The 27,314-nt window shown below is 49.1% G+C and overlaps 1 protein-coding gene across 1 annotated transcript in view; it reads right to left on the reverse strand.

Moving 5' to 3' along the window:
• Positions 1-4,147: 4,147 nt before the first annotated feature.
• Positions 4,148-27,314, reverse strand: part of CCND2 (cyclin D2) — a 30,182-nt gene continuing 7,015 nt past the window's right edge. Inside the window, exons 4-5 of the mRNA XM_007526255.3 lie at positions 19,728-19,876; positions 4,148-9,633 (exon numbers count right to left, since the gene is read on the reverse strand). Coding sequence (XP_007526317.1) covers positions 9,484-9,633; positions 19,728-19,876 — 299 coding nt within the window. The 3' untranslated portion in view covers positions 4,148-9,483. The remainder of the gene's footprint in view (positions 9,634-19,727; positions 19,877-27,314) is intronic.

Raw genomic sequence — 27,314 nt, forward strand, 5'->3', positions numbered from 1 at the left:
GAAACTGGGCAATGATTTTCTCTTTAATCTTATTTAATCTTTTATTTTTCTCTTTTCTTTAGACCAAGGCAAAAAGGCAAAGTGAAAGAGACCAAAGCACCAAAACTTCCTTCATTGCATTGGGGGCTGGGGCTCAAACCTGGGTCACACACATGGAAAAGCAGCACACTGCCCTGATGAGTTATTTTACCAGCTCAGAACCTGGATGACATTTTTGTTTGTTTTGCTTGTTTTAATTTTTTTTTAAATTTTTTTTAATATTTATTTTATTTATTGATTCCCTTTTGTTGCCCTTGTTGTTTTATTGTTGTAGTTATTATTGTTGTTGTCGTTGTTGGATAGGACAGAGAGAAATGGAGAGAGGGAGGGGAAGACAGAGAGGAGGAGAGAAAGATAGACACCTGCAGACCTGCTTCACTGCCTGTGAAGCGACTCCCCTGCAGGTGGGGAGCCGGGGTTCAAACCGGGATCCTCATGCCGGTCCTTGTGCTTTGCGCCACCTGCGCTTAGCCCGCTGCACTACAGCCCGACTCCCCAACTTGTTTTAATTTTTAAAAGATTTTTTGATATTTATTTAGTGTCTTTTGTTGCCCTTGTTGTTTTATTGTTATTGTTGCAGTTGATGATAGTGTCGTTGTTAGATAGGACAGAGAGAAATGGAGAGAGGAAGGTAAGACAGGGGTGGGGCGGGGGAGAAAGATATGTACCTACAGATCTGCTTCACCTCATGTGAAGCGACTTCCCTGCAGGTGGGGAGCCAGGGGCTCGAACTGGGTTCCTTACCCTAGTCAGAACTACTTTTGTTGAGAGTGATGATTTCAATGTCAGTCCCATTTTCTAAGTTTTTATTGGGTCATTTGAATTTTCCTCTTGTAATGAGTTGTGTAGTGGACAGTCCAGAATTTCGCTGATGGTCTAACTTGTAATTCAGTTCTCAATGGACTTAATATGTTAAGGAGAACCTCCATGAGCTAGCATGGGAATTCATAAGTAACCTGAAAAGATACCTTTCAAGCTTTTTCTTTCAATGATTTTTTCCAATACCTTCTTTTTATTAAATTTATCTATTTATTCATTTTGGTTTATTTTTATTTTATTTATAAAATGGAAACACTGACAAAACCATAGGATAAGAAGGGTACAGAACTCCATATCCCAACTCCTCCCTTGATAGCTTTCCTATTCTTCTAACCTTCTGGGAGCATGGACCCAAGGTCATTGTGGGTTGCAGAAGGTGGAAGGTCTGACTTCTGTAATTGCTTCCCCGCTAAACATGGGCCTTGACAGGTCGATCCATACTCCCAGCCTGTCTCTCTCTTTCCCTAGTGGGGCAGTGCTCTGGGGAATCAGAGCTCCAGGACACACTGGACACATTGGTGGGGTTGTCTGTCCAAGGAAGTCTGGTTGGCATCATGCTAGCATCTGGAACCTGGTGGCTGATAAGAGAGTTAACATACAAAGCCAAACAAATTGTTGAGCTATCGTGAACCTAAAGGCTGGAATAGTGCAGGTGAAGAGTTGGGGGATCCTCCATTTTGTAGATAGCTAGTAGGCCTATTTTAGTTATATTTCAAAGGGCTTCTGACTATACTAGTTTTTTTTTCCCCCCTGAGCCTGAAATCTGATATGCAAGTGGATCCAAGTTATTGTCTGGAGAGATGATGTCATGGTTGGAAAAAAGGACTAGAAAGCTGGGAAGAGAGTAGCTCCCAAATATGGGAAAGGTGTATAAATATTGTTGACTGTAAACCCCATCAATTTGATGTGATCTGGGGCCCATATTCAGCTTAGGAGCCTATGTGACCTCTGAATTCATGTAGATCTGAGCTCACATTCTGTGGTCATGAGTGGGAACATTCCAAGCTGCCCCAATATCAGAACCCATCTTCCTCAGGTGGAGCATAGAGTATGTTGTCCAGCCTCCCTTCAGAGGATAGAATATTCTCTATCGCTGTTGATCCAAGTTGAGGGCAAGGTCCTATGGGGGCCCACAAAGGGGTCTATTGTGTTTTTCCTGATAGGAATGACTGGTAACAATGGAGAGAGGGATTTATTCGAGGCCCATCATGTCTGGGAATCTCAGGACTCCCCGATTAGGACCACAGCTGATGAGGTGGCCTGATAGAGACTAAAGAGTCATTTTTAAAGTATGCCAGTCTCTTGCCCTCATTCAGCTTTTGCAGTCCTTGCTTTGATAAGGTCAGCTTTAGAGTGAGTGAAGGAAGATAAAAGGAAGTAGGTGAGGAGGGTATCTAAGTCTAAGTAGACACTATTTCATTATGAACTTCATACTGACTCACTGCAGACTATTGTCTGCAAGACACTTTTGTTTTCAGGTATATATTTGCCCTAATTTATGGATACATGTGAACATATGCCCTATTCACGGGACCTGGTCTATATCTAGGTTTTGGGACTTTGTTAGGAAGTGAACCTCCTGGAATGGAATTTGAGAATACTATGAAAGCAAAGGTCTCACCGGAGTAATGAGGGTGAAGGGTTGACATTCTATGCCTGATGTCTCTGGACACAGTCTGAAATGAAGCATTCTGAGGTGGTACTCATTGCGTTGATTCCCAGTACTTTCTATGTCTTCCATTTTGCTTTTAAAGTTTTTTTTTTTAATATTTATTTTATTTATTTATTCCCTTTTTGTTGCCCTTGTTGTTTTATTGTTGTAGTTATTATTGTTGTTGTCATCATTGTTGGATAGGACAGAGAGAAATGGAGAGAGGAGGAGAAGACAGAGAGGAGAGAAAGATAGACACCTGCAGACCTGCTTCATCGCCTGTGAAGCGATTCCCCTGCAGGTGGGGAGCCGGGGTTCGAACCGGGATCCTTATGGCGGTCCTTGTGCTTTGCGCCACCTGCGCTTAACCCACTGCGCTACAGCCCGACTCCCTCTTTTAAAGTTTTTTTGAGCTAAAAATTTAGGACTTCCGTTTCCCCACTTACTTACATACTTCCTACAATAGCAGTTTTCCCAAACATTCATTTGTGTGTTTTTTTATTTCCTCAAAGGAGGAAATAAATGTTGCTAGTTAATTATTAGTGTTTCAGGTATTTGCCCAAGTGTTTTTTTTTTTAGGAGCTGGGCAGACAGCATAATGGTTATGCAAAAAGACTTTCATACGTGAAGTATTGAGGTCCCAAGTTCAATTCCCAGCACCACCATATACCAGAGCTGAGCAGTGCTTTAGTAAATCAAATAATATCCCCAAATAGATGACTTTTTATTAAATGTCACAATGAGTGAGTTTTTCTTCTAAATCAACAATAAACTTGGTGTGAAGACGATTCATGTCCTAGAGTGCCTTTTAAGTGGGGACCGAGGGCTTAAACCTGGGTTGCATTGTAACATGTGTAGTTAACAAGGTGTACCACCCCCGACCTCTAATACTTCATTTATTTTCTGTCACCAGGGTTATCTCTGGGGCCCCACTGCCTGCAGGACAGCTCCATGGCTCTCAGTGGCTTTTTATTATTACTACTATTATTTTAGTGACAGAGAAGTGGAGAGGGATTGAGATAAGGAGTGATACCTGCAACCCTATCTCACTATGTTTGGAGCTTTACCTGTGCAGGTGGGGGCCTGGTAACTAACTCTACTGGGTGTGCCACCACAGGTTCTCTGGTCCAGCACTCTGGCTAACAGGGCTCTGACATGACTTAGGTGTATTCCACTTATCCATTCTCAGGACAGCAGGTTGAGTTATCAAAAAAAAAAAAAAAAGTTCCTGATTAAAAATTGGCTCTGCTTTACACCTAAATGCTTTTCAGCCACCAACTTGCTACCACGATGCCAACCTGACTTTTCTGAGCAGATGACCTCAACACAATGTGTCCTGGAGCCCCAAGAGCCCTGCCCCACTAGGGAAAGAGAGAGACAGGCTGGGGGTATGGATCAACCTGTCCACACCCATGTCGAACAGAGAAGCAGTTACAGAAGCCAGACTTTCTACTTTCTGCACCCGATGAAAGTCTTTGGTCCATACTCCGAGAGGAATAAAGAATAGAGAATCTTCCAATGGAGGAAGATGGGACACGGAACTCTGGTGGCGGGAATTGTAACCCCTCTTATGCCACAATCTTTCGAATTATTAAATTTTATAACCTTGTAAAAAAAAAAGTCAACATGGGCAGAATGTTTACATCAAGGTGAGTTTATTGTCCAAATAGCATAACCTAATTGCATCCAAAAACCATTTTTCAAATCCATCTTTAAGCTAGTCAGAATAACAAAGGTTATTATTATTATTTAAAAAAAATCACTTAACACTGAACAGATCGGGCCTCTGAAAAGGCAGCTCGACTAAAGCACACTCCCACTGTCACCCACACATCGCCTCCTCCTGCCCTAAAACCCTTGCTCAGACCCATCACACTACTTTAGCACTTAATGACATCCCGACCAAATAGAACACCCACACCCTCTGAGAGAGTACACTGTGAGAGGGTAACATCGATTTGATATGGCATCACTCATTTTAAAGCAAAAAAAAAAAAAAAAAATCATAATAACAACAAAAGAAGTCCAAGACAAGAACTATAACTGAGAAAAGAGCGAGAGATCTGAGGTAAGTGATATGAAGGTAATGGAACATCATGGGAAAACATCCAATGGGCCAGTAGTTGCTGAGGATTGAAGAGTTGGCCAGTATAAGAATGCAAACCAATGGAGTAGAAACAAACATAAAAAAAGCAAACCAAATCTCCAATTCTTCTTGTTTTGTTTCCATCTAAAAGGACAGACACCTGTCATGATAATGTTGGCTACTGCAATGGCTACAGTCAGTTATAAGGCACTTTTCCCCCCCTAAGTAGGCTGCAGCAAAGCAATAAATGTCAGCGCCTGCAGCATAATATGCATGGATACGTTTGCTGGTGGTTGGTTTCTGGAAGCCTGAGCCAAGGATTGGGTCTGCTAGCCCAGCCCAGAACCTCAAAAGCAGAAGATACACTGACAATTTGGGCCAGAGAAAATGGCCGTTCTGAGTTGTTTATGTGGAATCGTGAGTGGCCACGTGGTCTGAGAAAGCCATAAACATCCTCCCTGCCCTCTTGGGCACACATGGGGACGACTACACGAGCAGCTCTGGGAGCTGCTCCCAGCCCCTGCCAGCAAAACCTGCAGTCACCCTTCTGCTTCAGGGCCCTGGGCTGGCTTAAGGGAACTTTACCGTCCTGGTACCAATGTCCCTTTTAAAGCTATTCCCAGGGTTGGGTCATCTCAAAGGGGAACAGAGGGATCCTTTTGGCTTTGAAGCCAACTGGCTTAACTCACTCGGACTTAACTCCCTCTCCTCCCCACTCTACCAGTATCACCCCCAACTAGAGCATCATTATTTACATGGTACATAAGGTGCAAGTCAGATCTCTTCTCTCAGTCCCGGCCCCTGCGGAGAGAAGATTCCCCTGCCCTCTTTGAGGAAGTTGCTCAACCCTACACTGAATGAATGTCCTTGACTGCTCAGTCTCTCAGGGCACAGTGCAGAGAGGACGGAAACCCTTTCTGCTGGCAAAGGGATGCAGTGTCCTGTGTCTGTGTGTGTATCTGTGTGTGTATCTGTGTGTGTGTGTGTGTGTGTGTGTGTGTGTGATATCAGGGCTGTGGCCAGCACCAGCCTGGTCCTGTCCCAGAAGTCCCCTCTGAGCCACAGGAGGCTCTTCCTTGGGGGCCTGGGGCAGTTCCAGTATAGTCTATTCCAGTGACCTCTCTCCTGTCAGTACCCTTGCTGGAAGACCTCCTTGCTGAAGGAACTATCCCCAGAGATGCTGCCACCTCTATAGCTTTCTTAGCTGTCAGGAACCCACATGGCATTGAATTATGCTTTAACACACACACACACACACACACACACACACACACACACATATATATTTGGCATACTAGATCCACCCCCCTAGAATCTGGCCAAAATAGGGGGAGGAGTAAAATTTGGTGTGTGAGGGGAACAATGAAGCCACCCCCCCACTGATGGAGGAAAAAAAATAGTAACAGTAATAATAATAACTAAAAAATATTCAGAGGGGACAGAGAGATTAACCAGGTAGAAAAAGACAAAGAGAATTCCAGAAGGAAAAGTTGAACACCACCCCCCCTACCAAGAAACAAAGATTGAAGAAGAGGCTATTAGCCACTTTAACAAGCCCAGGGTCCCTTTTTTGTTGGAAGGAGCAAGCACAAAAGCCAAACAATGTGGCATCTTCCCCAGGGTCATCCTCAACAGCCCCCCGCCCAAGTCCCAAGGATGAGAAGGAAAAAAGATCCAGAAGGTCCCAGTGGTACCTAGCGCTCCAAGACAAAGGAAGTTATAGACTGTGGGGAAGAGTCTGTTGGCTTGCTCTCTTCCTTGTCACCTTCTGTCACGTGCTGCTTCTGTTTAAGGTCTGGTCACTAGGAAATGAGTTTGGGCCTTTTTCTCTTTAGGCTCCAAGAACCCCAAAGCATTTTTTTTACCCCTCCCCCCCCATCTCTGGAACTCCTCAGAAAAGTGACTTGTACAAAAGTGGGCCCTCACTAATAATAATAAATACACTGGACTCTTGGATTTCCTCTCCAAAACTCCAACATCATTCACCATCCACTGCCCCCACTGGAAATTCCCTAGAATTTCAGGGTTATGCTCACTCACCAAGTCCTGAACCCTTCTACACACATTGCAAGAGAGACCTCTGAAGAGGGCCCATCTCCCTTTGACTGGCTATCATCCAATCTCCATCTCACCTGTTCTTCCAATAGTGCCACCTGAACACTCTGGAAAACCTCAAGACCATCCAGTGTCCCTTTGCAGAGGGCCTGCCACAGTGAGGGACACTTGGAAGGGAGTGATTACAACTCCCATCCATCCAGATTCAGACCCAGAAACACCTCTGAGACCATCCTCAACTGAGGACACCCAGGTCAGAGGAGGGGAAGGGGTGGTGGTAAGGGACCAGTCAAAATGAAGGGCCTGAAGGAGTGAGAGCCTGCTGGGATTCTATCTCCCTTCTCCTGATACCTGGTACCAAAGGGCAAATGTGAGTTCCTAGTCCAATATTTGTGCTGAGTATCTGCCCTGGGGGTGGGGGTGTGTCCCTTGGTTCAATTGTCTTTTTTTCCATCATGATGTAGATACCGGAGTCAAAATGGAAGCCTAATGACCTTCCTCACGGAAAAGGCCCCGAAGGTATAAGACCTTGGAACCAAATTCACCCCGCTTTCCACCCAAGGGGGTGGTGGTGTTCCATCTCCCCTCTCCTGCTTTTTCCTGCTCCCACACAAATGAGCTCCCAAGCAGTAACAGTATGGTTGTGAGGTATTATGAAAACAAAAATGTGAGCCGTTTTCTTGTGTAGTTATTGATTTTATCCAGTAAACCTGAGGTAAAGAATGATCTGTCTTTGAAGAATGTAATCAGAGAGGAACAAACAAAAAATCCAAAATGGAAAAAAACCAAAAAAAAAAAAAAAAAAAAACCACCATGAAAATGCTACTGGAAGAAAATAAAACTATGGAAGGGCTTTTCCAGTACAAAGAACTCATATCGCAACCATCTACTTCAGGACTTGGAAATTTAAGCAGTAAAATAATATATTATAAAAAATGTTTATAAAATAGCAGCACACTCTGTGAAAACATTACAGCTAGGTACTGTTAATGTGAATAAGGATGATCTTAGCCTCATAGCAGCGCAAAAAAAAAAAAATAACAATAATAAACTGAACACAATAAACTGAAAAATAAGAGACCCTTAAGATTTTTCCTCCATCTTCAACCCTATTAGTCTAACAAGGCAGAATCTGTGTGGAAAATAATTCTTCAAAGACGCCCTGTTCTGACTTTTTTTACTTAACAAAAGAAAAAAAAAAAGAGACAACTATTGTAACAAATAGCTTCATCACCTGTCAATTGTAATTGTGCAAAAAAAAAAAAAGTTGCTCCAACTTCTTTGCTAACTGAATGCCTCGAAGAAGTGGAGGGGGATACAAAAATTCAAGTACAATGAACATAACTTTGCAATGAAATGAATAAAAAATAATAATAATAATAACCATAATCTCCAAATGGAAAAGGGAGCACAATGCCACACCCTGACGTTCAGTTGTCTGTTCTTACACCAGCACTGACTTTCCTTACCATGTCCAGAAGTATGGGGCTGGGGAGGGTGGGGACTCAAGATCCATCTGTCCCATCAAAATGGTGATGGATCTGTTTTTAGGCGCCTTCTGAGGAATGTTGTGATGAGAATGTCAGAGGAAAGGGAGGGGGGGTCTCTCTTGTCCTGACTGGGGACATCGGTGCTCTGTAGCAGAGCACGGTTTAGATAACAGATGAAAAGAGGAACCCAGCTGGAGGGTGAGGGTGGGGTGGAGACTTGGAACTGGAGGGGGAGGTAGGGTGGGCAGAAGGGAGGAGTCAATTCAGCACGATTTGCATAAACCATCCCATCTATCCCTCGGGAACAATTTTTTTTCTCAAAGTGCTTTTTCGAATGGAATGGTTTATAACAATGCTACACTGTGGAGCAGGCATGCCAATCAGCACCAAAATGAAGGAAAAGAACAAAAAACAAAAGGGAAATTAATCAGGTTTCCTAGTAATAAGGGATGCCAAGGTGACAGTACTATGTTTGAATGTATCAGAGAAGTGATTCCATTCCAGAGTCCACCCTTGGTCAGCACCTGCCCCCTCCCCCACCTTGAGATACCAGCAAGGCTTGGTGCCCGCCATGAACCATGTTTGGAAGAAGAAGCTAGAGGACATCCTTGGCCCAATCACCTTGTGTCCATCTGTCAAAGTTAAACATCATTAAAAAAAAAATCCTTTTTTTTTTTTTAAGGTAGCAGCTACTGTAGACAGCAAGAGTCTAACTAGAGATGCAGTGGTGCTCCCGATTAGAAACCAATCGGTGCTCAGGGGCCAAGTGCTTCTGCATCCAAAATGGTTCCCGTGCACCCAAGATTGCTTTGTCCTCCCCCCCCCACCCCCATTCCTCAAGTTCATTGCTTTGCAATTGAAATCACGCCATACATGGCATCAGGCAGTTCCTTGAAATGATGGATATGCTAGTTCATAACATGAGTGAAAGGTGGAGAAAAAAATAAAGTCTCCCCTAATTTGCTTCCAGATTGCAGGCGTGCATTTTTTTTTTCTCTAGCTACTCTGCATGCAGGGTTTGTTTCTGGTAAAGCATGTTTCTACCACACCTTGAACAGAATCAAACAGCAACTGAAGGCAGACACAAGGGATCCCCTGTTATACTTCAAAATAGGCACCAAATGCTATTTCATCATGCTGTTTGTACAGGACCGTTTCTCTCTCACTCCTAAAACAGCTTTCTAGGGAGGGGGGGTAAATTTTCTTTTCTTATGTGTGTGTGTTTGCTTTTTTGTTTTTGCTTTTAAACTTGCATCCTAAAACATAAGAGAACGAACTGGAACGCAAGAGAAGGGAGAAAACAGGCTGGAGCTGGCTTCTCCCATCTGGCCCGTGGGGCAAGCTCACAGGTCGATCTCCCGCACATCGGTGGGGGTGCTGGCCTGGTCCACATCCTCTTCGGCCTTGGCCGCCTCACCTGGCTCCTCACGGCACTGCTGCAGGCTGTTGAGCAGCACCACCTCGATCTGCTCCTGGCAGGCTTTCAGACAATCCTAGAGCACAACAGGCCAGGTCAGAGGGTGAGTAAGGACATTAGGACACAGGGCAACTCAACAAGAAAGTGGAGGGATGGAGGGGCTGGGCAGTGGTGCAAAGGCCTGGGGTTTAAGCCCCCGCTCCCCACCTGCAGAAACGAAGCTTCACAAGTGGTAAAGCGGGTCTCTCTCCCTATCTCAGATGTGAGGTCGATCTGGTTGCAACATCTGTCACCCCACTGATCGCCAGAGCTGATTCGGCTGATCTGGCTGGCTACGCAGGTGTCCCCTACCTCCCTCACTGCTCCATGTGTGTCCCTCCCAGAGCTGCACACTCAGTTGAAGAGGAGGGCCTTCCCCGAATAGAGAGGGTCTAGGAGTAGCTGCGCTCCCCTGCTAGAGCCTCCAAACAAGCTCTCCCTATCTCCCCTCTTGATTTCTGTCTGTCTCTATTCAATAAACAGAAGAAAGTGCACACAGTGTGGAATGCCAAGTGTGGAAGCTGCTCTCTGGAGGTGACAGGAGGGAACCTCATCTCTCTGAGGGGAGCCATAGAACAGAACAGGGTGAGCACTCCCCTCAACCTGCAGGAAATGCAGTCTCAGGCTACTCCTGACTGAGCAAACCAGAACCTGCACTTTTATTTTTTTCATTATATACATATTTATCGCCACTAGAGTTATTGCTGGGGCTCTGTGCCTGCAAGACAAATGCGCTGTTCCTCGCCATTCTTCCCTACCTCCCCTCTTTCTTCTTTCATTTGATATGGCAGAAATAGAGAGGGAAGGGGGAAATAGACACTTGCAGTACTTGTTTCACTGCTTTTGAAGCTCCTCCCCTGCAGGTGGGGACCAGGGGCTCAAACCTGGTTCCTTGTGCCTGGTAACATGTACATTTAACTAGGCATGCTACCACCTGGCTCCCTTTTTTCAATATTGTGCATCACCACCCAGCCTCCCGCCACCGAACTTACATTTTAACAGATGTGTGAGATTTTGATAGAGACAGAGAGAAATTGAGAGGGGAAGGGGAGACAGAGAGGGAGAAAGAGATACCCACAGCACTGCTTCACTAACTCATGACGCTTCTCCCCTACAGGCTTGAACCCCGGTCCTCACAGTAATGTGTGTGTGCGTGCCACCGCCCCCCCACCCCACACACACTACTTCTTAAACTCTACTGCAGAGGGGCAATGGTTGTCAGCATGAGTTCCTGGGTTTGAGCTCCAGCCCCATAACCAGCTGTGCTCTGGTCTCTCTCACAAGCACTGAAAAATGCGGGTCTCAAACTATTTTTTTTAAAAAATACAATCTTAATATTTACAAAATCCTGGACACTTGAGTTGTCCAGTTTGGGACTAAGCAGAAATGTGCAGCACCATTTGGGCGTCCCGTCTATATTTGGTAGGGAGACTTAGAATGTGCCCCGGGCAGAAGCTTGTTAGCAGGGTGACATGGAATGCAACAGAGGATTCCCGGCTACCACTGGGGAGACCTTCGGTTGCCACTAGCAACCAGGGTGGGAGCTGGACAAATTGTTCTAAGGTTATCTTCCAACCTCTCCCGTTTGCAAAGCTACTTCTCTGTCCACTCGAAAGCAATAAAGACAGACAGAAAGTGTTAAGCTGAATCTGGCTGGACAGTCGTCACAGTTTAATATTCAAGTCCCCTTTGTTCTCAGTGCCCAGAGGAACTTCTCACTTGGCAACACAAAAGCACAATTTCTCTCTCTCTCTCTCTCCCCCAAAGTTCTGAAACCATGATAGTTTAATAGCGTGAAGAGGCTGACTTTTCCTCAAATGCTCAATCCCTGGGTCCACTGCTCTGGAGCTGAGTTGGGGTGGGGACACGGCCCAGCAATGTGCCATAGCCCTGTGCTCAAATGCACTCTACTTTGTCTATCTGAATTTGAAGCCACGTCACTCCTGACTGTGGCCAGTTCTGACAACTGACCCCTCCTGACTTGAAGCCCTTTTTCTACCAATATGCCCCCCTTCCCCATAGAGATCCCATTCATTTATTAAATATCTTTATTTATTGGGTAGAGACAGCCATAAATAGAGAGGAAGGGGAAGATAGGAGAGAGAGAGAGGGGCAGCCAGAGAGACACCTGCAGTACTGCTTTAACATTCTTGAAGCTTTCTTCCTGCAGGTGGGGACGTGGGGACCAGGTGTTGAGGCCTGGACCTAGCACACTGCACTGTAACATGTGTGCTCAACCAGGTGCACCACCACCTGGCCTCTCATTTATTTATTTTTGAGAGAGGAGGAAGGAAAAAGAGACAAGCAGAGCATCACTATGGTACACCTGATGTTGGGGATTGAACTCAGGATTTGGTGCCTGAGGGCCCAAGGCCTTATCCACTATACCCCCTGGGGCACTTATTGCTTCCTTTCTTTCTTTCCTTTTTTTTTTTTTTTTTTGCCTCCAGGGTTATTGCTGGGGCTCAGGGCCTACACTACAGATCCACTGCTCCTGGAGGCTATTTTCTCCCTCTTGTTGCCCTTGTTGTTTAACACTGTTGTTGCATAGGACAGAAAGGTGGAGGGGAAGACAGAGGGGGAGAGAACAACAACAGTGTTAAACAATAAGCTGAGCACCCTGGTTCAGCATTATAAGAGCATGAACAGGTGTGGTGGGGGCCCAGATGGAACCTGGGTCCGGTACATTCAATGGAACGCACTAGCCAAGTTAACTATTTTGTTGCCTCCCACAGTCCCACTCTCGCTCAAAGGACTCCCAATTTCCTGAACAGCAGGGCAGGGGCATCAGGCCGTCAAGAGAGGCCAGCTGAAGAGTCCGGAGGGAAACGGAGGCACAGAATGGGACAACACTCTCGCTAAAGGACAGAGAGGTGGCAAGACCCACACAGAGAAAATGGCAGGACCCCAGAACCCGTCCCAGATCTTGTGGGACTCTGGGAGCTCAAATATCCAGTCACCACCTGGCATGCCCACCCCCGACCCCAGCAACAATATTTCCTTCAAAGCTGTGCCTGGCCCTAAGCAGACAAGTTCTGGAATGCTCTTCCTTATAGGTGGTAGCTTCTTCCCCAGCTAAAGTGAAGACATACATGGCAGAGAATCTCTGAGAAAAGGTGACAGATCTACATAGCCTAAGTGGTGGGGGTATGCCAAGGCGCCGTGGGAAAGGATTCTGTCAGCACCCACTGTGCCGGAGGTCAGACAGGCTCCCAGCTTCCAGGGCGCCTGTGAACCCACTCCCCGACTTCCTCTGCTGGCTGGCTCAGGCATCCAGGACTGAGGCATGAATGGGCAGGCGGAACCCTGCCCACTAGCCCCCAGTGGAACTGCACCCCCATTGTCACCACATGCACACTGCACTCAGCTGGGACAAAGGCTGAATGGGGCCCAGACTCGCCGCCAGCTCAGCCAGGGACAACTGAGGAAACTATCTCAGTCTTCCTCTTCTAGGGGGTCTCTGCCTGCATTTCCAATGAGGCTGTGGGGGTGAACGCATATGGCTCCATCCTGTGTGTTGTCCCTCCCACTTGTCTGCTCTCAACCTTCCCGGCCACAGAGGGCTGATTCAACACGGGATGTGTGGGGGTAAGGTGAGCTGGGGGGGGGAGTGTCTGGGGGGAGAGGTAGTCTGGGGAGTATCTGTGGGGTGAGAGCTGGAGGACTTGGAGGACAGAACGCCAGAGGACAGAGCCCCACAGGGGTCACCATGAATGAGTAAACAAGGTGCAGGTAAGAGCCCAGGATCTCTTTCACTGTATACACCTAATTACTACTGTAAAGCTTATTCACCAGCAGGTTGGTAAGATGCCAACCTGGTAAGGGCACCCTTAGGAAGCAGCCCCTGTGATCTGGGTCCTGGAAGAAGACAACATTTTTGACGTAGCCCCCAGAAAGCTGATCGAATGATCGCCACGTACACCTGTTCTCCTAACATGGTGGGCCCCCCCACCCCCTACAGCGAACCTCAATGCTCCCCCATCACCAGCAAATCACTCAAATGGCACTGCGTGCCAGCTAAATCACATGCTCCACAATAAAGTCAGAGCTGAGGCACTGATGCTAAGAAACACACAGCTAGGGGGTAGGGAGTCGGGCCGTAGCGCAGCGGGTTAAGCGCACATGGCACAAAACGCAAGGACCGGTGAAAGGGTCCCAGTTCGAGCTCCTAGCTCCCCACCAGCAGGGAAGTAGCTTCACAGGTGGTGAAGCAGGTCTACAGGTGTCTATCTTTCTCTCCTCCTCTCTGTCCTATCCAACAACAACACCACCACCAACAACAACAATAACAACCACAACAGCGATAAAACAACAAGGGCAATAAAAAGGGAAAAAAAAGTCTCCAGGAGCAAAGGATTCATAGTGCAGGCACTGAGAGGCAGCAATAACCCTGGAGGAAAACAAAACAAAACAAAAAAGAAAGAAAGAAAAAGAAACACACAGCTGGTGTGAAGACATCTTCTGGGGGAGACAAGAGGTCGTACTCGTGTCTAAACAGCTGTCCTGTAAACTAATGTTTTCCCCAATAAAGTGATTTACAAAAGGAAAAAAAAAATACATAACTGGGCTTAGACTGGGGGACTGAAGGCTCATCTGGCAAAAAGCACACATTACCATGTGCAAGGTTTGAGCCCCCAGCACCCCTATAGTTGTCTTTCCTTCACTGTCTCTCATCCTCTCTCTCTCAAAAAAAAAAAAAAAGGCTGCCAGGAATGGTGGAGCTGTATAGGCATCAAACCCCAGTGATAACAGGTGACAAAAATGCACAGCAGCATTCTAAAAGGCTGGGGGAGGGAGAGGAATCACAAGATGAGAAACACACCCGAAGCCCAACTGTCTACCCATCGCCACCCCCTTTCCCCATCCCTTCCTCTCTGTAGTATTACCCACCACACACACACACACACACACACACACACACACACACACACACACACACACACACACACACACACACACACACACACACACACCCTGCCAAAAGATGCTGCCAGGAGCTTTGGATAGAGAGCTGAGAAGTCGGGTCTTGTTTAAGAGGTTCTATAGACAAGTGAGCAGTGAGATAAGCATTGGCACGGGACATGAGCAGAGGGGAAGGAAGAGGAACCCTGATCCTTCCAGGGGAGACTGGGACCGAGGACAGGCTCTGCTCCCCTTTCCAGCTTCCCCTGGGAACCCCAGGGGAGGTGCCCCAGCCAGCACTGACTCTCTGGGCACTGTCTGTTTTTAGCAACAGGAGTGGAAGGAAAAAGCACTTAAAATACACCACCCTCTGAGACTTTCATTCCCTGTAAAACTGTCAGGCTTCTCACTCAGCTTTCTCTGTGGAATGGGGCGTCCCGGTTTATTTTGGCAACCAGAGGGAGCGACCAAGACTTTCTCAGAGCCATGTGGGGCCTGCCCATCGCAGCCACAGGCCAGTGCAAGGGACACTAGAGGCACCCAGGGGACCCTCTCTGATGGCCTGAGCCCCATGTCCCAGCAACGGAGAACACTGGAACCTCAAAGAATTGAATAACAAGGTGCCCGGGGCAGGCACAGGTGGTAGGGGCTTGAGGGTGAAAGGCTAACTCTCTGGTGCTTTGGGAGTCTGAGGCCACCTCGCGGGTTGCCGCCAGCTCTCTGAGGCATACCCAACTCCTCCACGGGAGAGCTCAACAGAGCTCTAAGGTGTTTCATACTATGCCCTGAGATCACAGCCATGTGTGTCCATATTTTTTACTAGTGATTTAATACTGATTTACAAAATTATGAGTTAACGGGGTATAATTCCGCACTGTTGCCACCACCAGAGGTCTGTGTCCCCGTTCCCTCCATTGGGAACTGCAGTAGTCCTGCTAAGGTTACAGATATGGGTTGATTATTATTATTTTCCATGGACCTGCCTTCTCTTTCTCTTTCTTTTTAAAATTTCTTTATTGGGGAATTAATGTTTTACATTCGACAGTAAATACAATAGTTTGTACATGCAGAACATTCCCCAGTTTTCCATATAACAATACAACCCCCACTAGGTCCTCTGTCATCCTTCTTGGACCTGTATTCTACCCCCCCTCCCCAGCACCCCAGAGTCTTTTACTTTGGTGCAATACGCCAATTCCAGTTCAGGCTCTACTTGTGTTTTCTTTCCTGATCTTGTTTTTCAACTTCTGCCTGAGAGTGAGATCAACCCATATTCATCCTTCTGTTTCTGACTTATTTCACTTAACATGAATTTTTCAAGGTCCATCCAAGATCAGCTGAAAACGGTGAAGTCACCATTTTTTATAGCTGAGTAGTATTCCATTGTGTATATACACCACAACTTGCTCAGCCACTCATTGTTGTTGGACACCTGGGTTGTTTACAGGTTTTGGCTGCCTTTTCTTTCTAAGTCATAACTATACATATAACTACTTTTGAGCATCCTTCCTTTTCCCCTTTCTCTCTCTGGGTCCTGATGGAATTGGAATTCAGAATCTCCCAGTCACCATCCCCTAATATTTTACCCCTCTGGTGTGTGGATCAAAATTCTTTATGTATCCATACATTTTTAAAGACTTACTTGAGAGAGAGAGAGAGACAGAGAGAGACAGAGACAGGCAGTGCATCACTCTGGCACAAGCAATGCTAGGGATTGAACTCAGGGCTTCATGCTTCAGAGTCAAATGCTTTATCCACTGCACCCCCACCCCCGGCCATTGCTTATGTGTATGTACTTCATTGTGGTTAAGTATACTTAACATTAAATGTATTATTCTAACAATTTTAAGTAACTGGTGGGGCTAGGTCTGTTTGTAACTATCTCCACAACTTCATGTCCCTTTTGTCTGCCTGGTGTCACTTGGCTTTTTTTTTTTCAAGTCTCACCCACAATGTCATCTGCCTCAGATTGACCTTCTCTGTCTCTCTCTCTCTCTGAGTAATGTTCCATTCTGTGCACACACCACATCTTATTTCTCTACCCCTAGGATAGTTTCTATCAGCAAGTTTACTCTGCCTGGGGGACTAATGAACTGTGAAGCTTTTTGAGTCCCTGCCCCAGAATTCATCTATTGGAGCCGTTAGTGGTCATTACACATCACTCAGCATTCATTCATGAGCCGAGCTGGCTTTGCTAGCTTCACACAGGCTGTCCTGGATTCTGCATGCCATCACCAAGCTCCCCAATGCATCACCTCATCTCTTACTGTCCAGGAACTACTTTCTCTCCCCAGCTTCCACCCTAGTGCCTGGGAATGTCATCCTGCTCAGCTCTCCTGCCAAGCTCCTAATGCAACAAGTCTGAGACAAGTGGGCCTTCAATCACTACTTCCTTAAAGGAAGGGAAAGGAACTGCCTCCAACAGACCTCTCCTGCCTGAGACTCCAAGGTCTCAGGTTCAATCTCCAGCTCTACTGTCAGGTCAGTGAGAGCTGAGCAGTGCTCTGGTGTGTGTGTGTGTGTGTGTGTGTGTGTGTGTGTGTGTGTGTGTGTGTGTGTGTGTGTGATGTGTGGTGTGTGTGTCTATGTATCTTTCATTGAAAAACTCAGAAAAAGAAATAGACTTCTTGACTCAGAACAGTAACCAGAGATAAGGTAATCCCACTAGAAATGCTCCAGTACAAATTGGCATATTGCACCAAAGTAAAAGACTCAGGGGTGGGTGGGTGGGGAGACTACAAGTCCAGAAAGGATGACAGAGGACCTAGTGGGGGTTGTGTTGTTTTATGGAGAACTGGGAAATGTTCTGCATGTACAAACTATTGTATTTACTGTCGAATGTAAAACATTAATTCCCCAATAAAGAAAAAAAAGGGGGGGCAACAAAAGGAACTAAAATAAATACTAAAAAAAAGAAAAAGAAATGCTCCAGTATAAAAGTGCCCCAGTTTCCAGCCCTTCTAGCTCCTTCCCTGTTGAGTGTCAGACAGATGAAAGGCACACCTGGCACATAAAGGTGAGCCAAAGGAGGGCAGCCTGACCCAAGCTCATGTCTATCCACTGGAAACACTGCTGCCAGGGGCCAACGTTATTGCTGAGTGGCTATCTGAAACTGGCTCTGACCTTGGACTGCACCAGCTTATTTTTTCTTTAATGTTCACGTTTCCCCTAGGGAGAACAAGGCATGTGCACCAGTCACAGGGTCAGGAGCTGGGACCCAAAGGAGGGCACCCTAAGCCTGCAATGTCACCACACCCTACTGACCCCCCTCCCCCCCCCCAGTGTCAGTGTGAGCAGTGTCCCAGTGTGGAGATCAAACATGTCAGCCATCTTGAAAAGTAAGGAACTACCAAGTGGTGATTCGGTGACACCCTAGGAAAGGAAGGGGCCTCTGATCAGCGAAGGCCACTATGATGTGGGGGTGGGAGGAGGGCTATAAATACCCAGCGGAGGCCGGCAGGCCTAGGGTAGAGCAGGCGGGTTCTGGCATGAGTTTCTGGGAGTCGAGGGAGGGCTTGGCTACAGGGGCTGGGAGGCCATCCCGCAAGGCAGCCTTAATAGGAGACACTCAGAGGCGGAGGGAAGAGTGCCACTGCTATAAATGCTGACTTCCGCCCAGGACCTGTCCCAAGAGGGACAAGAAAGCACGCTTTATGGGAGCTAATGTGAAGGGTCTTTCCATCTGTGTTAAAAGTCACACTTGGGGTTGGGCAGTGATGTACCCAGTAGAGCTTGCATGTTACAATGCCCCAGGAACCGAGTTTAAGCCACCAGCCCCCACCTGAAAGGGGTAGGTTCACAAGCAGCGAAGCAGCGCTGCAGGTGTTCTCTGAGTGCTCGCAGATTTCTGTCCCCCCCTTGCCTCTCAATGTCTTTGTATTGCCCCCAACCACTACATGGGAACATTACCCAAAGGAGGGGGATTCACAAGTGGTAAAGTAGTGTTGTGTGATGGATCTTTTCCTTTTCCCTCGCTCTCTTCCCCTCCCCCATCTGGAAAAAAAGTCTGCTGAGAGCAGTGAGTCTGTTCACAGAACCCCAGCCACAACCCTGGAACATAAAGAGGTGTGTGTGTGTCCGTGTGGTGGCCAGGTGTGGAGTGAGAGCTCACTGTGCAAGGCACACGCCGTGCTATGTGCACACAGGGGAGGGACCACGGCACCAGGGGAAATTCAGTATCCAAAGTTTCTACTTTGGAATCTCAGCACCAACACCTCTCTCTCCAACTGGCCCTACACCGAACACCTTAAGGGAAAACCAAAAACAACAAAAAACAAACACATTTTTTGTGTTGTTTACCAGGGCTCTCAGCTCTAGCTTAAGATGATGCTGGGGACTGAACCTGGGTTTTCGGAGCCTCAGGCATCGGAGTCTCTTTGCATCACCGTTATGCTATCTACCCTCACCTGCTAACACCTTTTACAAACCAGAAATTTTCTGGAGCTGCACCCAGAACAAGGCGCTGAGTGCCCAGGATTGAATCAGAGCTACAAAGCTTAAGCCCCCACCCTGCCTCTTCTCCACCCTCTGGTGGAAAGCACAGGAACTGCAGCTGCCAGCTCAGAACCCTGCCTGGGACTTTCCTATTAGAGCTTCCAGAGTACTGGACCTTGGACTCCGTCAGCCTCTCTACTTCTAAGGACCCTCAAATCCTGACAACCAGAGCCCCAGCCTCTGGATCACCCCCAGGGACACCCAGAATATGGGGGCAGGGGGACAGTTCCTCACACCTGCAAGGCAGTGGGAAATTTGAAGTGTTCTTGGGTCCATCATAGCAGTGAACAACAGGGAAGTGAGAGATGGTGGGGCCACACCATGTTGGGGGGGGGGGGTGAGGGTTGAGCCCCTGCAGTGCAGTGTATGCCAGAGGAGAGGCTGTGCCCTTAATTCTCTGTGCCCACAAAGCTGCAAGCTGGCGCTGGGAGGACAGGCAGCCTGGGGCGGTGTGGACACAAATGGCAACACTGAACAAATCACCCCTGCCAGGGAGGCCACCCCTTTACAAAGGGAAGCTGGTGAGGAGTGCTCCCAACTCCCTCCCAGAGGAGGACTCACTTGCCAGGGTTTACATTCTGGTGGGATACTGAGCTTGGGAAAGAGAAAACACCACCCACAACAGTGATAATGAGAACATCTGCCGCCACCGTCGTGAAGATGCTCTCCTCCCCTCTCCAGTTCGGGGTCAGGACGTCTCCCCCAACCCCCCTCCCGGAGGCGACAGTCACCTACCACGTCAGTGTTGGTGACCTTGGCCAGCAGCTCCACCAGGGCATCCCCAGTGAGGGAGCTCACGTCCTCATCCTGCTGCAGCCCACAAATGGCGGCCCCCACACTGCCGGTCGCGATCATGGACGGTGGGTACATGGCGAACTTGAAGTCTGCGGGGAGAACAGGTGGGTGGTTAAGGCACAGGGAAGCTGGGAGTGCAGATGCCTCCCGGCCCGGAGAGACCCTGAAAGAGGGAAGTCAGCAGCATGAGAGAGCCCTTCTCCCTTGTCCCATGGGCTATGCCTCTCTCTAGCAAACCTCTCTTGCTGGGGAATAAAAAGAGGGTGTGGTGGGTGGGGGAGACAGTATAATGGTGATGCAAAAAAGTCTCTCAAGACTGAGGCTCCAAAGTCCTGGGTTCAATCCCCCACAGCACCATAAGCCAGAGCTGAGCAATGCTGTAGAGAGAATGCAAAGTGACCACCTAGTCGTGGGGCTCAACCCCTCTCCATTTGCAGCTCTCCAGGAATAGGCCCTGTTCTTGCTCCTCATGGAAGCACTTAGCCAGGGAGTTTGAATCTGTCTGTTTTAGCTGGTTGACCACACTCGGCCACACTGTCCCCCAGGCCAGTGGCAGCCAGACAGTCACTGTTTAATCTTGTCACAGCAGCCAGACCCCCATGTTCTGCTTAACCCACACCCTCCCCCATCTCACCCCAATGCTGTGATTGAGAAACCCAAGAAGGCCCAGAGCTGAAGACACCCCAGCCCTGCCTTGTGTCCACAGGTCCAAGAGCTCATGGCCACCACCTCTGCGGAAGTGGAGGTAAGGGTCAGGGAAGAGCCGGGTCACCCATTAAATTACAGCATAGGGACCCACATTCCGGTTCACCTGTAGGACACACTTGATTTTATTGTCACCAGGGTTATGATTGGGGCTCAGTGTCTGAATGATGAATCCAGTTTCTAGTGGCCACTGTCTGTCTTCCCCCACTGAAGGTGAGGTCCAGGAACTTGAACCTGGGTCCTCATGCACTGTAACATGTACGCTCAACCAGGAGCGCCACCACACAAACTCCTCTTTCTTCTCTTTGACAGATACAGAGAGACAGATACAGAGAAGAACTGAGAGAAAAGTGGGAGATAGAAAGGAGGAAAGAGACACCTACAACACTGCTTCACCTCTCATGAGCTTCCCTCCATGCAGGTGGGGACTGAGGGCGTGAACCTACCTGAGTCTGTGTGCATGGTAATGTGTGTTATGTTGAGTGCACTACCCCCAGGTCACTTAAAAAACAAACAAAAGGGGCTGGGTGGTGGCACACCTGGTTGAGTGCACATGTTACAATGCGCAAGAACCCAGGTTCAAGCCCCCGGCCTCGACCTGCAGGGGGATAGCTTCACAAGTGTCTATTACCCACTTCCCTCTCAATTTCTGGCTGTATCTGTCCAGTAAATAAATAAAGATAATTAAAAAAAAAAAGATCCTACCAGGTGTGGTGGAATCATGCAGGCACGGAGCCCCAGCAATCACTCTGGTGACAACAGATAAATGTTTAAAGAAAAGAGGAGGAGGGCCGGGTGGTGACGCATCTGGTTGAGTGCACACATTGCAGTGCAAAAGGAAGGATCCAGGTTTGAGCCCCCAGCCCCCACCTGCAGGTGTCTCTCTGTCTCTCCCCCCTCCCTTTCTCTTTAAAAGAATTTATTTATTCACAGGAAAGACAGGAGAGAAAGAACCAGATATCAGTCTGGTACATGTGCTGCTGGAAATTGAACTTGGGACCTCATGGTCAAGAATTCAGTGCTTTGTCCATTGCGCCACCTCCGGGACCACTCTCTCTCCCTCTCTATCTCTCCCTTCACTTCTGATTTCTGGCTGTCTCTATCCAATAAATAAAGATAATTAAAAAAAAAAAAGAGGTGTTACAGCTCAAAGGTCAGATAGAGAACGGCTCAGTCTAGAACCACCTTTCCACAATGCCTGGTCAGAACAATAGCCGGTGGAGGTCTGTCCCCTATTAAGCTAGTGGTATTGCTAGCACCACTGTTCACCACCAATCTCTGCCTGCCTCCAGCAGCGGGCAACCCTAGCCCTCTCTGTCTGTCACCTTGGCCCATGTACCATCTCTGCCTGCCACCCATGAACCTCCCCAGTGCCTTTTCTGTCCCCATGCTGGTGACAAAGCCAGCCCCCCACAGTCCCCTGCGCTGCTGTAGGTCTCCTCCACACGCGGCAATGAGGCGGCTTCTCTGCCCAATAACCTCGTTAGTGTCCTCCTGCGACATTCATAACTCGGCCAGGCGGCCAGCCCATGGCCCCGGGCCCATGGAGGCCCTGGGTGGGAGCATCTGGCAGGGAAGGGCAGGAGCATTCTCCCCTCAACCGCCCCAGGCCCCGGACCCTAAGCACACCTCCCACATGCTCAGCTTCCCTGCCTGCTGCATGCAAAACGAACTCCTCTTTTTAGCAGACTAATTAATTTCTGGGAGAAGGGGAGTACACATATGGGTGGTCCTGGGGTGCTGCAGGAGATGGGGGGGTCCTGACCCAGTGGGTTGTAATGCTAAGAAAATTATAAGGAATATGCTTCTGAGGAAACTATCTTGTCCCCCAGAACTAGGGAGCCTTGCTAGCCAGCACCCCTCACAACAGAACAGGGTGTTCCCCAGACCTCAAGCTGCTGTCCCTTTCTACCCTAAGACAGTTCAAAGGAAGCCACGGTGGCACTTGATAGCAGGGCCAGACTGTGGTACCCCTTTCAGTCCCTCCCTTCAGGCCCTCCGGACCCATCTGTCCAGTCAAAGGTTGTGAAAGCAGAGCCTTTCAAACTTCCAGTTGCAGCCCAAATTCATCTGTGGGTCAGGGCTAGCATTCTCCCGCTTTCTTGTTGTTGTCTGACTGAATAGAACAAGCACGGAGAAGTCTCTGGGAGAAATGTGTGGGGTATGAGTGAATCCTGTTGGAGAAACTCTTGTGTCAGTTTCACATACATCGCGACATCTATCCTTAATGACAGAGAATCCATTTCTGGGTTGGGGCGACAGTACACTGGTTCTGCAGAAGACTCTCATGCCTGAGGTTCCTGAGATCCCAGATTCAATCCCCCGCATCACCATAAGCCAGAACTAACAGGGTGTGCCTTCCCGGTAACAGTGCTAGTCAGCTAGCCCCTTACTCACCACGGCAAAGTCACACCTGGCCAGGGAAACACTGGGTAGAGGGGGCGTGGGCACAGCTAAGTGCCTCACCCTGCAGAGCCCGTGACGTACCACATGGGAGGACCCGGGTTTGAGACCCCCCCCCCACCACATGGGAGCAGCACCTGCAAGGGAAGCTTCACATGTAGTGGAGCAGTGCTGCGGTGTCTCTCCTCCCAGCCGCTCCCTCTCTTTTCAATCTAGAGTGGGGAAAAAAAGTGGCCATTCTGAATGGTGGAGTCATACAGGCATGAAGGCCTCAGCAATGACCCTGGTGGCCAGAAGTAAATATGAGACACGGGGCTGGGCGGTGGCACATCCAGTTTGCCACACACATTACCATATTCAGGGACTCAGGTTCAGGACCCAGGTCTCTACTTGCGGGGGTGGGGGGCTTCAGAAGTGGTGAAGCACTGGATGACTCCCCCAAGGGGTAAATTCACAGAAATTCAGCCCAGAGGGGAGCCTCCCCCATGACTGGGTGTGCAGAAATAAACCTCTCCAAGGAGGCACTCAGACAGAAACGAGCACTGCGGAGACTAGGGAGTACTCTTCAAAGACTGAGAGAACTCTTCAAAGACTTGAGAGAACTGGGGTCAGAGAGCCCAGAAGCACCAAGGACTGGTGAGTGGACTTTGGGGAGGCTGAGTTGTCTGAGAACCAGGAAGGTCCCTGACCTCTCTGAACCTTCATTTCTATACCTGCAAAGAGGTTGGGGTGCCTGTCCAGCCAGCTGCAGCCTTCTCTGAACTGGTTAAGGAAGCTCTTTAATCTGCTGAGAGCAGGAAGAAGCGCTTATTTTTTATGTATTCTTTTTTTTTTTTTCCGCCACCAGGGTTATTGCCAGGGCTCGGTGCCTACACCACGAATCCACTGCTCCTGGAGACCATTTTTTCCCGTTTTGTTGCTCTTGTTGTTTTAGCGTTGTTGTGGTTATCATTATTGTTGTTGTTGTTGCTGTCATTGGATAGGACAGAGAGAAATGGAGAGAGGAGGGGAGATAAAGAGGGGGAGAGAAAGATAGACACCTGCAGACCTGCTTCACCGCCTGCAAGTGGGGAGCCGGGGGCTCGAACCAGGATCCTTACGCCGGTCCTTGTGCTTCGCGCCACGTGCACTTAACCCACTGCTACCGCCCGGCTCCCTATGTATTCATTTTCCTTATTGCCACTAGGGCTACAGCTGGGGCTCGGTGCCAGAGATACAAACCCACTGCTCTTGGCAGCCCTTTCTTTCTTGCTTTCCTTCTCTTTCTTTTCTATTTTATTTGATAGGACAGAAAGAAATTGAGAGAGGAAGGGAAGACAGAGAGGGAGAAAGATACCTGCAGTCCTGCTTCATGGCCAGTGAAGCAAGCGTACCCCCACAGAGACTGGGGGCTCGGGCCCAGGTGTTTGCACACAGTAATATGTGCACTGAACTGGGTGCATCATAACCTGGCCTCAGTGTCTGCACTTTTTGGTTAAGAGCGTCCCAGAAAAATGAGTTCTCAGCAACAAAGGTTTAAACCGCTGGTTACATGACCCCGGGCTGTTAAGTTAAGCAAGTAAGCTCATTGTTTTGACTTGGGTGACCAAGACCTTGAAGCACTTTGCATCTGCTCTCCACTAGAGGGCGAGCTACCTGTTCTCTGAAGTGCAAGAAGGAAGCCCAGGCCAGCTTTCTCTGCCCCTGCACCCCTGCCCCCAACCCCCAAGCTGCACTCTGCTCGTTTGCAGGCCTGGAAATGATGTCAGGGTACACACCTGCTTTCTCTGCCACTCCCGAACAGGTTCAGCATACACTATCCTGCTCACCCTCAGGCCCCCTCCATTCAGCTCCCAGCCATATGGGAAGTGAGACAGCCTTGCACAGTGCTAGGCCCTGGGGCCACTCACAGCAGAACCGAGACTCCTGGGGAAGCACCCACTTCCCCTCAGCCCCATGACCCCACAGCAGGCTGGGGCAGCCCTGGGGCTCCCCATGGAAAGGGGAGTTTCAATTCTTTTTTCCTGACATCTGCCCGGGGCAACCTCCCTTTCTGGGACCCCCCACTCTATTCTAGGGGTTCCCAGGAGGGAAAGTCCTCAACCAGCTGTAGAAGCCAGCAGGGCTGGGAGGGCACACCAGACCTGGTCGGAGTTGGGGTTCTGGGGTGAGGATTGCCCACTGACACACAAGCAACAGAAAGCAGCCTTTTTAGGGGGGTGGGGAGAGTGGGGATCTCTCTGTGTGCTCAATTTCACCTCTCTGGATAATTTGTTCATTCAGATAAGGACAGAGACAGAAACAAACAGTGAGAGGAAGAGACATCACAGCCCAAGATGTCTCTCCAGCTCCAAAGTGCAGGGGGCATGGGGACGGTTCTGGAGCAAAAAGGAAGATAGTGGCGGCGTGGGGTGGTGGTGGGGTGGTGGTGTGTATGTTTGAACACTTCCTCCCCACCAGTCCACTGGGTCTGCTAGGCTGCCTGGCACCATCCGTCAGAGAACGACATCATGTGCCAAGAAAACTCCTGAGCCAGGTGGACCACCTTCAATGGTCTCTCTCCCTCATCTACAGTTTTTTTTTTTTGGGGGGGATGGGCTCTGCTAGCAAATTCACAATTGGGAGAGGGGAGCACTAGACTTCACCTAGCCCACCCAGGGTCCAAAGCTTCCAGGCCGGTCCCAAACTCCACAGATGGGACCTGCTGAGTGAGGGGCACCAAGCAGCGGCCTCTGGGGCAGTGAGGCCAAGGCAAGGCGGTGGCTGCTCTGTTCTGCCTCCGCCCCGGCTCTCTCGCTCTTGTTCCCTTTCACACACACACATCGGCTGCCTGTGCACAGCTCCTGCCAGCTCTTTCACAACTAGCCCCACAGCCTGGGGGTGGCGACTACCTCCCACAGACAGCCCCTCCCCTCTTCATGCACCCTTGGGACCCTCGATACAGGTGTGCCTCCAGCTTCAGGGGAGGCATGGGGAGGCCAGGAGAGAAGTACAGGTGCCAGGACCTAGGCAGAGGGGCTCAGAAAGGCCATCTTCACTCCGGCTCCAGAAATGGGCAATCTCATCCAACTGGAAGCAGCTTCTATACTGTCAGCTCCAGAGGGGGGGGGGGGCGGGGAGGAGAGAGAGAGAGAAATGTGTGTGTGTACAGGACTCCAGCACAAGTTCAAGTGCAGATCGGAGGAAGAAATGCCCCTGAGATGCAGTTGTTCACCCCCAGACCCTGCACCTCCCAGGGTAATCTCTGCTCTCACATTCAGCACTCACTGCTCCTGGTCTTCATCGTCCTTTCTCCTATTAACCTACACCCCCCACCGCACCCCAAAAGCTAGCCCAGGGCTCCTGAAAGGCAGTCTTTGCAACTTCCTCTGCCTCCCCTTGGACCTCTGTCCACAGTCTCTGAATCCCAGGCTCCCTGCTCTGGCACTAGAGTTGGCAGCTACCCCAAGGATCTGGGAAAGAAGGCCAGAGGTGGGGGAGGGGATCCCCAACCTTAGTAAGCCTTCACAGAACCCAAGGAATCTATCTATACCCTGGGAATCCTAGCCCCAGTCCTATCCTTGTCAGAGACCAGGGAGAGAAGGAGGAGGGAGAGGAGGACCCCCCTCCACTCCAAGCACGTCAGTCAAGAGACAAGGTCAGAACAGAAGTCTGGCTGTCAACAGCTGGGCAATGGGGAAGCTGGGCTTCGGGGACAGCTGTCCTGGGGCCAGGGGAGAAAAGGCTGGCTGACCCCTCCCCTGCTATGAGTCATAATAAGGCAGAGGAAACGGGCAAAATGACAAGTCAAGAAGGAACTGACCTCTAGGGTCCCTGGTCAAGACAGCAGGAGAGAAGGAAGCAGAAGAATGGTTACTGCCTGAAAGGCAGCAGGGAACCCCCCCAGGCTCCAAGCAGTGTGACCCCCTCCCCCTGCTAGCCCCCACAAAGGGACACAGGGCATAGACTTCCAGGCTGTGGAGCCTGGAGGCCTGCACGCAAATCAGGGAAGGTGGAGATGGGCGTCCCTGGAATTGTCACTATGTTTGTGGGTTAAAGTCAGGGTGGCCGTACCTTCTCAACAAACACCTCAGCACATGGCTCCAGACGTTCCCAGGTTTACAGTGTCTTCCTCACATACCATCTCTTTCTAACTTTCCTTTCTCTGACCCCCTCCCAAAAGGCTGGAGACTCATGTGTCAACAGGGGTGTTCTTAGACAAACTGAGGTTCTGAAAGGTTGGGTAGTCTGTCCAAAGTCATTCGACCATTCTGGGCCAAGCCTGACCTTTTGACAGTGAATGCAGAACCTAGATACTCTTGCATCTGTCCATTCTCAGGAAGAACACGTATCCAAGTATCATGAAGAGTCACCCCAAGCCCTAGTTACAGAACTCTGACCAGGAAAAAACGGAGGCTGAGTCTTTCCCACACCCCAGGGGGCAGACTGGCACCTATGCTC

The sequence above is a fragment of the Erinaceus europaeus genome, chromosome 4 (genome assembly GCF_950295315.1).
Source record: "Erinaceus europaeus chromosome 4, mEriEur2.1, whole genome shotgun sequence".
NCBI classification, from domain to species: Eukaryota; Metazoa; Chordata; class Mammalia; order Eulipotyphla; family Erinaceidae; genus Erinaceus; species Erinaceus europaeus.